This window comes from Falco rusticolus, chromosome 14 (assembly GCF_015220075.1).
Source record: "Falco rusticolus isolate bFalRus1 chromosome 14, bFalRus1.pri, whole genome shotgun sequence".
NCBI classification, from domain to species: Eukaryota; Metazoa; Chordata; class Aves; order Falconiformes; family Falconidae; genus Falco; species Falco rusticolus.
Window position 1 is genome coordinate 6,988,875 of NC_051200.1, and position 13,723 is coordinate 7,002,597.

The 13,723-nt window shown below is 39.5% G+C and overlaps 1 protein-coding gene across 5 annotated transcripts in view; it reads right to left on the reverse strand.

Moving 5' to 3' along the window:
• GRIA3 (glutamate ionotropic receptor AMPA type subunit 3) overlaps nt 1–13,723 on the reverse strand; it is a 157,682-nt gene that overhangs the window by 118,299 nt on the left and 25,660 nt on the right. For all 5 annotated transcript variants that reach the window (XR_005107484.1, XM_037408044.1, XM_037408043.1 and 2 more), the window contains exon 3: nt 1,542–1,781. Coding sequence is in view for 4 of the 5 variants with exons in the window: in XM_037408044.1 (XP_037263941.1) it covers nt 1,542–1,781 (240 nt within the window). In the remaining variant the exon portion in view is untranslated. The remainder of the gene's footprint in view (nt 1–1,541; nt 1,782–13,723) is intronic.

Sequence of the window (13,723 nt, forward strand, 5' to 3'; positions counted from 1 at the left end):
ACTTCTGTTACTATCTCAGTCTGATAAGTCATATAATCTAGACAAGTTCTAGTGAAACCCAAGTGATTATTCCAGTCTGAAGTACCAAATTTCTTATTAGCATGATATCGGATGACTGATGTATCTCTTTCCAAAGCAAACTTTATTAGCCTTAATCATGATAAGTTTCATCAGTCCTGGACCGTATGACATTTTACATTATCACATGCTGTAAGCTTATCACGTTAAGTCACATCAAACCTTTCTTATTCAGACAAATGACATATTCACAGGAGCTTTTATTTAAAAGTGAATTAAACCAGAAATATGGATATTTCGGTAGTGGTTTTAAAAGATTTAAAAACCAATTGCATTCTTATCTTCTCCATACTTTCTTACTTGATCTCATAATTAGCATTTTTCAACACCAGAAATGTTTAACATCTCCAAATCAGTCAGAAAATTCTGAACTCTTGGCGTTCACCTAAAATCAGACTAAATATTACTTTCTTTCAACATATGGTATGTCCTTAGTTGGGTGATACTATTAATCTTCAGTGTGAAAAGCACAGCTACTGATCTTTATCAATATGCAGTAGCCCAGGGTATGAGAATTTTGTCATGGGAGCTGGGAATGGAATCTAAGCTTCTCTGGCTGTATCCAGACCCCTTTGATCCAAAGAACGTCTTGGAGATGTTAATCATAAAGCTGGTGAGAAGGCCAGTGGCACATCTGTCTGATGAAAAAAATGTTACCCGGATGAAATCTGTAATGACGCAAATTCTGTACACTCAGAGCAGGTGGCAACTGCTGCTCCACAAAAATATGCAATATTCCTCACAGGAAATGGTTTCTGATACCTAGGTATCTTTTTGAGAGGATTTGCTACCTTTAGTGCTTCTTAGTAGTTAACAATTGGCTTAAGCGCGAAAACATCGGTTTTAGTATGATTTCATTTAGTAAAACATACCTCTAGTCATTCTTGTCATGTATCTAAATTCATCTCTGGATATCCATGTGACATATCTAGAGCATCTCTTCTCCCATAGAGCCCTAAAGCATCTCATGCGTTATATTCTTAGATCATTATTGATGCCTAGACATCTCCAGACTGTATCTTAGCATGGATTGTTTTTGTCCAGTGACAGGAGAAATGCGCATTTATGTAAGGTGGTGTGGGATTTGCAGTGTCACGCACAGTGGATGGTCTTGCTTAACAGCCTCCTTCATAGTGCCGACTTAATTTATTTTGCAAGGACTCAAAAACCCTGACAAGTGTTGAGTCTGCAGTTCCATGGAAACCAGGTATTCCAAATTGAATGCTTACACTGCTAACACTATCCTCCAGACAATCTCTTTACAAATGATCAGTAATGTGAATGCCTTCTTTTCAATTATCCATTCATTTTAGTTTCTTCAGAGTAAACTTGTTTTTTAGGACGATGAGAATGCACTGCCTGCATCCAGAAGAAAACCGGGATGGGCTGCTGCACATACTGATTCTGGTAATGCTTATAGTAAGTTACCATACAGAAAAATCACTTTAAATGATAGTGCTTACCCCGTTCTGTGTCATAAAGGTACACAAACTTTTCCCACTTATAGTGAGTCAAGAGACTCAAGATGGCTCCTTTTAATGCTGGCCGCATCTGGATGACAAACTGCACATCTGCATCTGTTGGGAAGCTGGGTGTGACGAAGGATGTGTGAAGGGCTCCACAAAATGACGTCAGTGTGTTCATTGACATCTGGTCGTAGAATCCAAAGATGGCATAAACTCCTCTGGAAAACTGTGAACAAACTAACAAAGACAGACAGGGGTGTTAAAATCTGACATAGAATGAACAAAAACTTGCAAAGTATATTTGAAGTAAGCCTTCTAAGTAGTCCTGAAATTGATCAGTATGATGCAGTAGATGGAATGAATGAATGAGATAATATATACTGATTTCAGTGTACCAACTATGTCACAACTGGCCTGAGCACATTTTTGGTTCCGATGTGTCCTACTATGTTGTTATAATCCCCTAATCTCTCTGTATTCTTTAAAACCAAACATGGGATTATATTGATTGTCTGTAAAATACCTTCCCTCCCTTGAGCAGCACCTTGAGAGCTCTGTAACAAATGTCAGGTCTGCCTAAAAGTCAAAACATTAAGATGCTGTTTTCCCTGGTATCTCACCTTGCTTCAAATCTGATTCAAAGAAACCGGGACGATTTATTCCTTTTAGTCCACCACTCTGAAATCTCTGTATGAAATCTGGGTGTGGCCTTTTTCAGTGAGAAATTATGGTGATTTAACTGAGTGTTAAAATCTTTCAGAAGCAATTTCGAAAGCTATGGCTGATTAATGACAACACAAATGAGCAACACATTGTTGCTCCATGGGATGAACGTTGATACCCCTTAACCTGGAGGCTATCAGTCATTAACCATTCTGGTTTTCTGAGGAACACATCTAGTACCAGAAAAAAATCAAAATGCAGTCAAAGGTGTTTTGTTTTACCTGTACTTACCTAGGGAAACACTTTATTTCCCATACAAAATGACCATTTTGGACAAAAATGAAAGTATTTCAATTTATAAACATGGTCAACTTCATGGAAGTTGCAGGGGAAATAGTTTCTTTGTTGTTCAACTCTGAGCAAACTGGCTGTAGCCCTATGTTCCTTCCATGGAGGGAGACTGCACCAGAGACTGATATGTGAGATGCTGGGGCTTTAGTCTGTCGCGACGGAGGGAAGACACAGTCGCTCAATATGAGTGATCAGCAGACTTCGTTTATTGTCTCTTACAGTCACCTTTTATGCCTTCTTATAATTAGCTCATACATATTACAAAAGTTAAGCTCATTATTGGTTAGTTGCCTAAATACCAAGCCCGCCCCTAGTTTCTCTTCTGTAGTTATCGGTTCCCACCTGCAACATTCTTTTCCCACCAAAATCTTCCTGTTATTGTGTAACAAGAACAGCCAAAGACAGTTATTTTTGCTTTACTTCAGATAAGCTGAGAGCAATGTGCATTTTTGTCCAGCCAGCTGGACTATGTCTATGTGACCCTTTTCAGCTAGTCAGTTATCCACAATTCCCCCGTTTTTATTTTGGGCGACATAGGCCTGGTTGACCATTTTCAATAACAGCGTTTTAACACAGGAAAATACACAGCCAACTTATAAAATCTCAGTTCAGAAGTATAATTCCAGAAATACTTGAAAAATAAAGTTAGCTTGAAGCTTTAATTTAGATGCTCTTTCTGTTCCAGTGATACAAAAAGTTTAAAAAATTCAAAGGTAATTTTAAAGTTCTGAACATGGACTAATGCAAGCTCAAAACCCCAAAAGAAACCAAACTGATGTTTGACTAGGAATATTTGCAAATATTTTAGTGGAAAATCCCTGACCATTAACAATTTTTTGTCCAAATAACAACTGCCCTTATGCAACCAACCAGTCCATACATTTTCTGAAGAATACCTCATTGATATCAAAGAATTAACAAAGGGAAAAAATTAGTTTTAAGCTATATACATTCATAAGTGGATTTTTCAATAGTTACATACAGATTTACACACTAAGCCATAATGGCTTGTAGGTGATACACACAAGAAGAGTACGTTGCTTATCTGTCTGAATGTCTATGCTAAATTTGACAACTATGCCACAAGCCAAGCCTACATGGGTGCTGTGTGTTATGCACGTTCCTTAACAAACAGAAGTATAATAGACAAATTCCCAAGATCTAGTCCCCAACCTAATTATATTATTTTGTAGCCAATTAAGGAAAATAACACAAATGTGCATATCTACATGTGCACACCTTTTAGTTCAGAACCAATCTGTGATATAAGGCCTTAGCCTTAAGGCATCATCAAATCTTAACGAGTACAGTAATTAAAAATGCAGTCTTACTGTAAGTGCGATTTATGCTGACATTCCCTCAAATGCTACACGTGAGTATTTCTCACTCAACTGCCTCAAGGTAAAATAGTAGTATTCGTTAATATGTATTAAAAAATCATTAATTCTCTACAATAGCAGTTGACTTCCATAACACTATGTAAGCAAAAGAGGCCTAAGATGGGTTTTCTGAATACTAACAATTTATTTTAGACTGTCTAAACTCAGGTCTTGAAAGATTTCACTCTGCCAGACATAGAAACACTGTTGCACTCCAGTTGTGATATCCCTTTTCCCAAGTTGTCACATGCACATCTCGCTCAAGCAACATTATTGTCAAAGTTTCTCTCTGCTACATAAAAGCATGTTGCACTTGTAGATATAAAAGACAGCACCCTTACTTAGATTATTACCTTATTACCTCATAACTCTTAGTATACCTTGTATCTCTGATTACATCACTTCAAAAATTCACCAGAAGCAGATAAAACCACAGCCTCAGATTAAACTACACCTTAACTGCTGATTCAAATAAAGGCATTCTCTTCAGATATGCCTAATGCTTACAAATAATTTTGGCTGGTTTTGATCAAAAAAAAAAACCTTATTACAATAATGATCAAAAATAATAATCCCATTTGCAAAATGCCTTTAAGCCAGCCTCCTAGTCCCAACCAATTTCCACATTCAGAATACAGCATAAATACAGAATACAGAATAAATTATCTCCATCAAGGCAAAAAGGCTTCTTTTTAAACACAGAAATGTTTGCTAGTTCAAGGCAGAAACCCATTTCTTGTAGGTGACATCTGAAGCTTTTTTTTTTTTTTTTTTTTTTTTTTTTTTTTTGGGTGGGTTTGTTATCAAGTCCGTATTTTTCCTTGAGAAGCTTAAGCTGTTCCTCTTGTTTCAGGAGTGTTTCCAACTCTGATTTGTCGACTAGGTCCGTATTTCCCAAAGATATCCTACATTTCCTCCGCTGTGATTCCACACGGCAGGTTCCGAATATAAAGGGTCCGATTGACCTCTGGGGGCAGCCAGATGTCAGCTCGCTTGGCCGCTTGCATCGCCATGGCGCCGATCGGAGCGGGGGGGGTGGAGGGGGGGGGTTCAGCCTCGGAGAGAAACCGCGGCCGGGACGGGGCCTGCCGGGCCGCACGCCGCCGCTCGCCGCTGCCGCGGGGGTCCCGGATGCTATCCCATACGCTAATAACCCGAGTAATGCCTTTTTACAATCTATGTCCCGAACGCTCCGCTTTTCTAAAAAGCATATGAGCGAATCATACGTCGCTTGTCTCTCCATACCTTCGCCAGCGCTGTTGCAGCCTTTGCGAGACTTCGGCGACGCGTGGCCGGCGGGACCCTCTGTAGGTGCTCCCGGGCGCGGGGACTGTGCCCTTCCGCCTCCTGCGCTGCTTTCAGGACCGGTACCCGAATCTCCGTCGAACCGTGGCTCGCAGGTTCAGCCCTCTCTAGGGTCCCTGTTCGGGCGCCATTTGTCGCGACGGAGGGAAGACACAGTCGCTCAATATGAGTGATCAGCAGACTTCGTTTATTGTCTCTTACAGTCACCTTTTATGCCTTCTTATAATTAGCTCATACATATTACAAAAGTTAAGCTCATTATTGGTTAGTTGCCTAAATACCAAGCCCGCCCCTAGTTTCTCTTCTGTAGTTATCGGTTCCCACCTGCAACATTCTTTTCCCACCAAAATCTTCCTGTTATTGTGTAACAAGAACAGCCAAAGACAGTTATTTTTGCTTTACTTCAGATAAGCTGAGAGCAATGTGCATTTTTGTCCAGCCAGCTGGACTATGTCTATGTGACCCTTTTCAGCTAGTCAGTTATCCACATTAGTCCACAAAAAAGATTGTACAACTGAAATATACTGCAGCCTAGCAGCACTTCTAAATAAAAAAATTTCTGGACTGAGATGAGCAACTCCCATTTGTAATTAAAATAAGTTTCCCAGAAAAGTGTTCATTCAACATTAACAATTTTGCTTGTCAAGAATGGGATTTAACAACAATTTTCAACGAGCCCCATTAACCATTTCTGCCAAAACATTGCATATTTAACTTTGCAAAAAGCATGGGGAAGTAATTACCGGTAAAGACGACATGACTTCTACACAGAAATATACAGCATCGTTACTTCTGAAAGTACCATCATGAAACATTTCCTACCATAAATGCTAACATTCAGAATCACTAAAGCCTGTTAAAGTAATTTTGAAAGGGATTCTCTACAATATCAGCTCATTGACACAGCATCATGGATAATTCCTCAAAGAGCTAGTCAGGTGTGGAAAATTTGATTTTCTTCCTGGAGATCCAGATGCAAAAATAGAAATGTTATTACGGAATTTCCTTTAAGTGCTTAAGCCACTGTAACAGGACAGGCCAGATGTGGATACCAGCAGGAAATAACAGCTGGTGTAGACAGAAAAAGAGACGTACATGAGGCACAGAAAGAGAGTAAGTAGTGATTTCTGAAAGAAAAGTTTGCAGAAGTTCTCAACCACAGTAAAGCGAAGTTATAAAAGCAGTTATAATACAGCAAGAATTTATTCCCAGAGGCTTGACTGAGGAATTAAATACACTGCTTCAAAAGGCATTTTGTTAAACTATATACCAGCAGGATATAAAGTTGAAAAGCTACCATAAAAATAATCTGCTGAAGTAACAAATAAAAGGCATTAACTTACAGGTGAAAAAAAAAAGAAAAAAATAAAGACAACATTAGAAAGCCTGGCAGTCTCCACTTCATTTCAATGGCATGTAAGCCCTCTAATTCCATGGGAATAATAACTGAAGTGGGGCTAGCAGAGCTGGGTGTCCTCACATACACCGAGTCAGTACCTCACAGATCAGCCTTCTTTTACATATTTATTAATGGCCTAGTTTACTAGATTTTTATGTAAATTCTGTACTGTGGAGAAAGCAGTGAAGAGCAAGTATTCCAGGAAACATCCTTTCCTGCAATGCAAATGAAACATATTCTCAAATGTCTCCTGACCCCCAAACCCCAGAGCATTTCAAAAGATCCTGGGTTCACATGTTATTCCTTATCAGGTGTAAGGCTCAGGAATACATTTGAACCGTGACTACACTGAAATCTCTCAGATTTACAGGGACAAAGTATCTGAAATGACAAGTCACAAAGGGGCTCAGAAAGCCTACCACCCTATCTAAGTGTAGGGCTATAATGAAGAATACAGATTAGCTCTTATTAGGACTGCTAGTTCTGCATCCCACAGAGCCAGCAGCAAGAACAGTTCAGTGCTAGAGGTAACCAACAGCAACTGGCTCCAGTATGGACCAGTTCCCCTGCACTGTGCTGGGGACCAGCAGAGAATTGGTGCAGTTTGTGCTCGTTCTTGCTCTTAACAGATATGGCACCTAGGCTCTGTGGTCAACAGTTTGAAAATGGTTCAGGGTATTTGTCCTTTGGACAAAATTCTATCTTGCATGGCTGTTTTAAAAACACTGAATTAAGGTGTATCTGTTTTCATAGCAGATTATGCTCATTTATGCAAAGAGCCCACTCTCAATTTGTAAGTAACCTGAGAAAAAAAAAGACATCAGAGTGTGTGAACAACCCAACCGTAAGCAGGACATTCTCTAAACAACACCTAACAGCCAAGACATTTCTGCTGCTTCATGGAACATCCCAGCACAGATGAGAGCTTCTGATATGGCCTTTCAGATCTCTGCAGCTTTTCTTCCTAAAAAATCTGGAGGATCACCAACAATATCTTCTAACAAGTGCACCTCCATGCCCAGTCTTAATTCCCCTGATTCAGATTTGTATTCACTACAGATCTTTAACACTTTTACAGACTATCTGCCTTCTATTAGTTTTGAAAAAACTTCATCTCTTAAAAGCTCCTCTGCTTGTTTCTTATAGCTTATTCTTCCTGACTGTCTATTCTGCATGCACTGTAAGGTGCCCATTCAATTTTATTGGCCCATTTAAAAGGCAAATAAACCTTTGTTTTTATAAGGAGAAGCTAAAAGGCCAATTATCTTGGTCCTCAAAGTTCATTTGCATTTTTGAACTCGGGATTTTGTTACAATTTTGTAGCATTAGGTCTTTTGTTTAGTTTGTGATGTAATCTACATGATCAGATGAACCTCCTGAACATCCATGAACGCACAGTCACATTGTTACTTGTTTTCAAAAAAACAAATATGTAATTGCAATAATTTTAATTACATTATTATTCTAACATCACTGAGCCACAAGCAAAATTGAAAAAAGGCTAACTAAACCTTAGCTTTAAGCTCTTTTTACAAACTACTTTCTACTGACAATCAGAACAATCCTCATATTTGAGTAAGAATTTTGGTATTTTTCTGTAATTAATCACAGTTGATTTATGTTTGTTTTTGCCTATTTGAAAAATGCAGATGGTCAAACACATACTTTGGCTGTTAAAGAAGTGATTTGGACAAGTCCTGATGCAACTTTATTCCTCCAAATAACGATAAAAAAAAATGCAATTTCTTTTTATTGAGCTATGCCTTTGTGGAACTGCCCTGAATTATAGTTTATTAATACTGTGGATGCACATCTGTTTCCAAAGACGATACCTAACCATGTAGCTTTATAACCTCATCTGAAAAAGTTGCAACCTCCACAAACAAGGGACAGAGGTCCTGAGCAGGAGTTACCCAACGGGGGGTCATAATAAGTGTTACTTTGGCATTACGTGCAAGGTGAGTATTTACTAACCGAGACTTAACTCTGGGCTTGTTCTCAGAGTAAGTTAGCTGCCACGTGCCGTCATCTTCAGGAGAGGAAGGGATGGTATGACAAGAGCCTGCAAATTCTCAGGCATGTCAGAAAGAAGATCAGGAGCTTCCAGGTCATGACAGATTGGCATTTACTGCCAAGGAAGGAAAAAGCTCAGAGCCAAAGTTATCACAGAGGTAAGCTGAATTTGCTTTTTTTTTAAGCAACCAAAAAACCCAACCCAAATAAATAAACATCTCTTTTCTGTACTGAACGGCAGCTGAGGCATCCTAAATGTGCATGTAACTCAGTGAACCCAGCCTTCCGTTAGCAGCTCCATCCTCCCTCCAGTCAAATCAGGCCCACCACAGAAACTTGCTAAGATTAACCACATGTGCTTTTTTTATTTTCACTCAGACCCAAGGAAGGCTGCAGGCCAGAATCTCAAAAGACATCCCATTTCACACATGTTATTAGATGTTTTGTGTCTTTTTAAAATTTATTTTTTGCTTTCTAGTGGTATTTAGTTCTTTTGCCTTTTACTGACTGTGAGTATTCCTGACACAGCAAGGTTGAATAGGTTCTGACATTTCTAGTGTCTACCACCTGGAAGCTAAAGTCAAAGCTTCTCTGACACCTTTATTATTTCTTCTTTTTTTACTTCCCATTCTTACTATAAACAACTGAAGCGTTACTAGGAACATATTACAAGTATATTTGGATTTTGCTTCTTTAAAGAAAAGATATATAAACCCAACAAAATAAATATGCTAATGGGTGGATTTTAATACACCGTTTCCACTAGATGATAACATTAAACACTGACCCGTAGAAGTCGGCAGGATCGTGTCTGCGTGGCACACAGCACACTTGTGCCACGGTGTACCAGCCTGGTAGTTTTGGAGTCAGGAGTTGGAGGTTATGGTATCTCAGACACTATTCCTTCTTCATGACAAGTAATTTCCCTTTTGTTCATATCAATTTCTTGTAAAGTAGGTCTGACAAAATCAACCTCTGTCCAAGGGGCACTGCAGGGCCTGCCTCACCGATACATACAGCTCTTTGGGATGAAAGGCACTGGAGGAGCGTGATCACAACGGACATCATCGCGTGTTGCCCACACCAGTTCCTCAGTTTTGTGTTCTGTGTTTCCCTCAGCTGTGAAATAATTTTATTCCCTCTGCTTTCTTCTGCCAATTGTCTTGGATTCCAGACAATTCTCACTGCCAGCCTCTGCTAACAGGCTAATGGGACTACTTCATAATGGAATAATATGCAGCGTATCTCAGAGCACTTGCTATTTTCTACCTAAAGCCCCATCCCATGACTTCCTTGCTGTAATAATGCAAGGGTTATCATTAATGTCACTTCCTACAGTAAGCATACAGGCTCTTAGAGAGACCAACAATGTCTCTACTGCATTCCTTCCTTTTCGTTCTAATACACATTCTCTCTGCCTTCAGCCCTAAGGAGATCAGCACAGCAGTGCCCCTGAATGCAGAGTGAGCTACTTTTGGAGGCCTCCAGGCAATCAGACTTAAGAGCTTCCTTTAAAGAAAAACTCATCATACTAAAAATTAAAAATTAAGTGAACTGCATTTACCTATAGCCAAGAAAACTAGCTTTTAAATTTTAAATTGTTAGAACACTGAATTCTGTCAAGAAGAAAATATTCCACTGCGTTGTTTAAAATTCAGCTGAGAAAAGAAGCATTTCTGAAAACATCAACTTCTGAAATAGTTAATAATGAATACTCTTGGGGGTGGGAGGAAACCAAAGAAGTTACAACTTGGAATTGGATAAAAACCTCCCGAGATAATGACTAACATCACTTCCCATCCTACCTAAAAAAGAATGTGCCCTTACAAACATAAAAAAGTCCCTGCAAAACAAACAAAAGAAGAAAAAAAACCACCCAAAAAACCATCCAACCCAAAACACCACAGTAGAGCACAAAACAAAATTATTATTTACTCTTGTTACTTCACTTATGGCAAGTTTTCTCAGTGATGTAACTGCAGTGTCTTTTATCTAGTTCTTTTTATAAAGAGCTACTCAGCTTGCTTCATTCTATCTAGTGCCTTCTTCAAACATACACGCTTCCTTCAGCTTGCATTTCTTTTTAAAAGAGCCAATAAAATAAAAACAGTACATTCAGGCACTGGGAGGGGGGGGGGTATGATTAAACTGCAAATGAAAGGCATAAGGATTAATCCACTCAGATTTTACAAACCATTTATTGGAAAGCAATCCAAAACAAACGTCCAGATCCAAGCATCCCCAAACACTCTGTGGGCAAGATCTCATTCAAGGTGACTTTTGTCACCCTATCACAACTCCAACTCCATTACACATTATTAAATGAGTCTTTATTTCTTATCTGGTTTTCAGCATGACTTTGGAACCCAACTGGATCACAATCACGGCTCCTGGGTGCTGTACAATACATTACCACAACCTTGGCTTCCTTCAGTATGCCCAATTATTTATGACATACATGACTCATCTCATTAAACTTTACACGTTTTGGCCTTTCTATATACTACTACAGTCAAATAAAACCCTAACAATGTACATGAATTTGCTGCATGCAAGATCTTCTCTTCACACTGAAACATTTGTGTGATTTTTATGACCGTATGAAAAATACCAGCTTGCAACAATAAAAACAGGCCACTTAGGCTGTAACAGTGCTAGCAGGAACACCAGCACCACCAAGTCTCATGCACACCATGATGCTAGTAGGTGCCTGTCGAGACCTGCAATGACTGCTCATGAGAAAGAAGTGTATATATGATGCCAGAACCTTTTAGACAGGCTGACAAAAGGCACAGTTGCAGGAAGCACTCAGAGAAAGGTAGCTGGAGTTCTTTCAGGTCTGACATACTGTGTCCATTGGCGTAACTTTACTGAGACAAAGGTAAACCAGGACCAAAACCTCTCTTCCCCCAAACTGCCAATTTGACGTATATACAAATAAAAGCTTTGGTATTTACAAAACCTAGCCAACTTATTTAAAGCATCAGCAACAAGGACATCCTTGGTCACCTCTCCTGCTTTTGTCTGGGATAGAGTTATTTTTTAATTCTCAGTAGCTAGTACAACGCTGTGTTTTGCATTTAGTATGAGAATAGTAACACACTGCACACTGATGGTTTAAGTCATGGCTAGGTAATGTTTATATTAAGTCAAGGAGTTTCCAGTTTCTTAGGCCCTGCCAGCGAGAAACCAGGAGGGGCACAAGAAGCCGGGAGGGGACACAGCCAGGACAGCTGACCCCAGCTGGCCAAAGGGATATCCCATACCATAGAATGTCACGCTCAGTATATAAACTGGGGAGCTGGCTGGGGCTGGCCGATCGCTGCTGGGGGACTGGCTGGGCATCAGCCAGTGGGTGGTGACCAGTTGTATTGTGCACCACTTGTTTTTTCCCTTCCCTTTGAAATTTATTCCTCTCTCCTTTTTCATTTATGATATTTTATTTTATTTCAATTATTCAATTGTTCTTATCTTAACCCTCCAGTTTTACCTTTTTCCCGATTCTTCTCTCCACCCCCCAGGCCAGGAGTGAGCAAGTGGCCATATAGTACTTGGTTGCCAGCTGGGGCTAAACCAGGACAACACCAAACCAAGAAAGACAAAGGCAGGCTGAATGTGTCCTTGATTTTCCCAAGAAAGCTGTACTTATCTTTCTGAAAGGTGTTCATCTAGTCAGAGAATGTACTGCAGGTTGTCTTAGTGGCTTGGAACAGGCTATGCTACTTGTGCGGCTTACCTACTTGCTTACTACTTAGTTCCCAAGCTGCTTCCAAACCCAAGATAATGGAGAGTCTGAGCTACCCCTGTTTTCAGGTTACTGGCAGCAATTCTAAAAAAAATAATAAATTAATATAGTTTTGTAGAACTTTGATGAAACTCAAGCAATAAACAAGCACCTTGTCCTGCAAACCCACCAAATTAAAATGCATATTTCACTTTTCATTTAAAAAAATAATAAAACCACTTGCTATTCAGAATCTCTGTATTTACAGATTTATAACACATTTCTGATGGTGGAAGAAACCCAGGAATCCCCAAGTCCACCAAGTTCCCAGGAGAAGTGTCAGCCTCTTATCATTAGGTCCAAATTACAAAGATATTTATATATGGATCACTATTACATACTGATTTTTTAAAACACCATGGATTTGGAGTTCTATGAGAACGTTCCTTGTGAAAGGCTATGAATCAGATTATCATGACTCAATTTGAAGTATAATCTATTGCAGTTTGAGGGAATCAAAAGAGGGGTTTAAAGCTTAAATCGGATTAAAGGTGAGAGAAGATATATATGTGCCATACAAATCAACTATTTTTTTGGAGGATGATTTAAAAAAAATATGCTAGGTGTTTGAGGACTATACTGAAGTTTGTGTTGATCAGAACAGTATATTATCTTGCGTGTGTCTTTACAAGATGGAGTTCAAACTCTCATATCAAGCACGACAAATTTTCTATTTTTAAAGCCAACCAGGCAATCCACAATCTTACACTGCTAACAGCCCTCTTTCTACCCTGAGCCCACCACCCCCACAAGCCGCTGACACAGAAGATTTCCTTTTGGTTTTAAAGGGAAGACATCAATACATACCCATACAGTTTAAAACAAAAAGCTCTTAGAAAAAAGACTTTGTAACAAATGTTGCAGAACTCAGATTTAAATGCTGTGGATTCGTGTTATTTGGGAGCTCTTGCACTTACTGTCTATGCTGGTCCTCACACCAAAGGAGATACTTTGAGGAGGAGCAGCAAGAGGCTTCTCTCCGTAGACAGTTAAACTCACTGCTGGAGAGAAATGGAAAGGCATCAGTATCTGCCTTTTGTGCTTTGATGAAGAGATGTTTCTGCCCAGTTTCTCCTGGAAAAAATCAATGCCTTGCCAACAGCAGTATGTGCAAAGCCAGCACTCTGCTTCTGATGGGAAGCTCCATGATCCTGGATATTTAAGAGTTCAGGCACTGGCCTCAAGTTCAGTGAGTGTGGATGCACAGCTATTCACTGAGCTTTTGCCCTTTGAGAAAAGGCTTAGTCCATCCTATACACATAACCACACACCCCTTTCTCCCTGA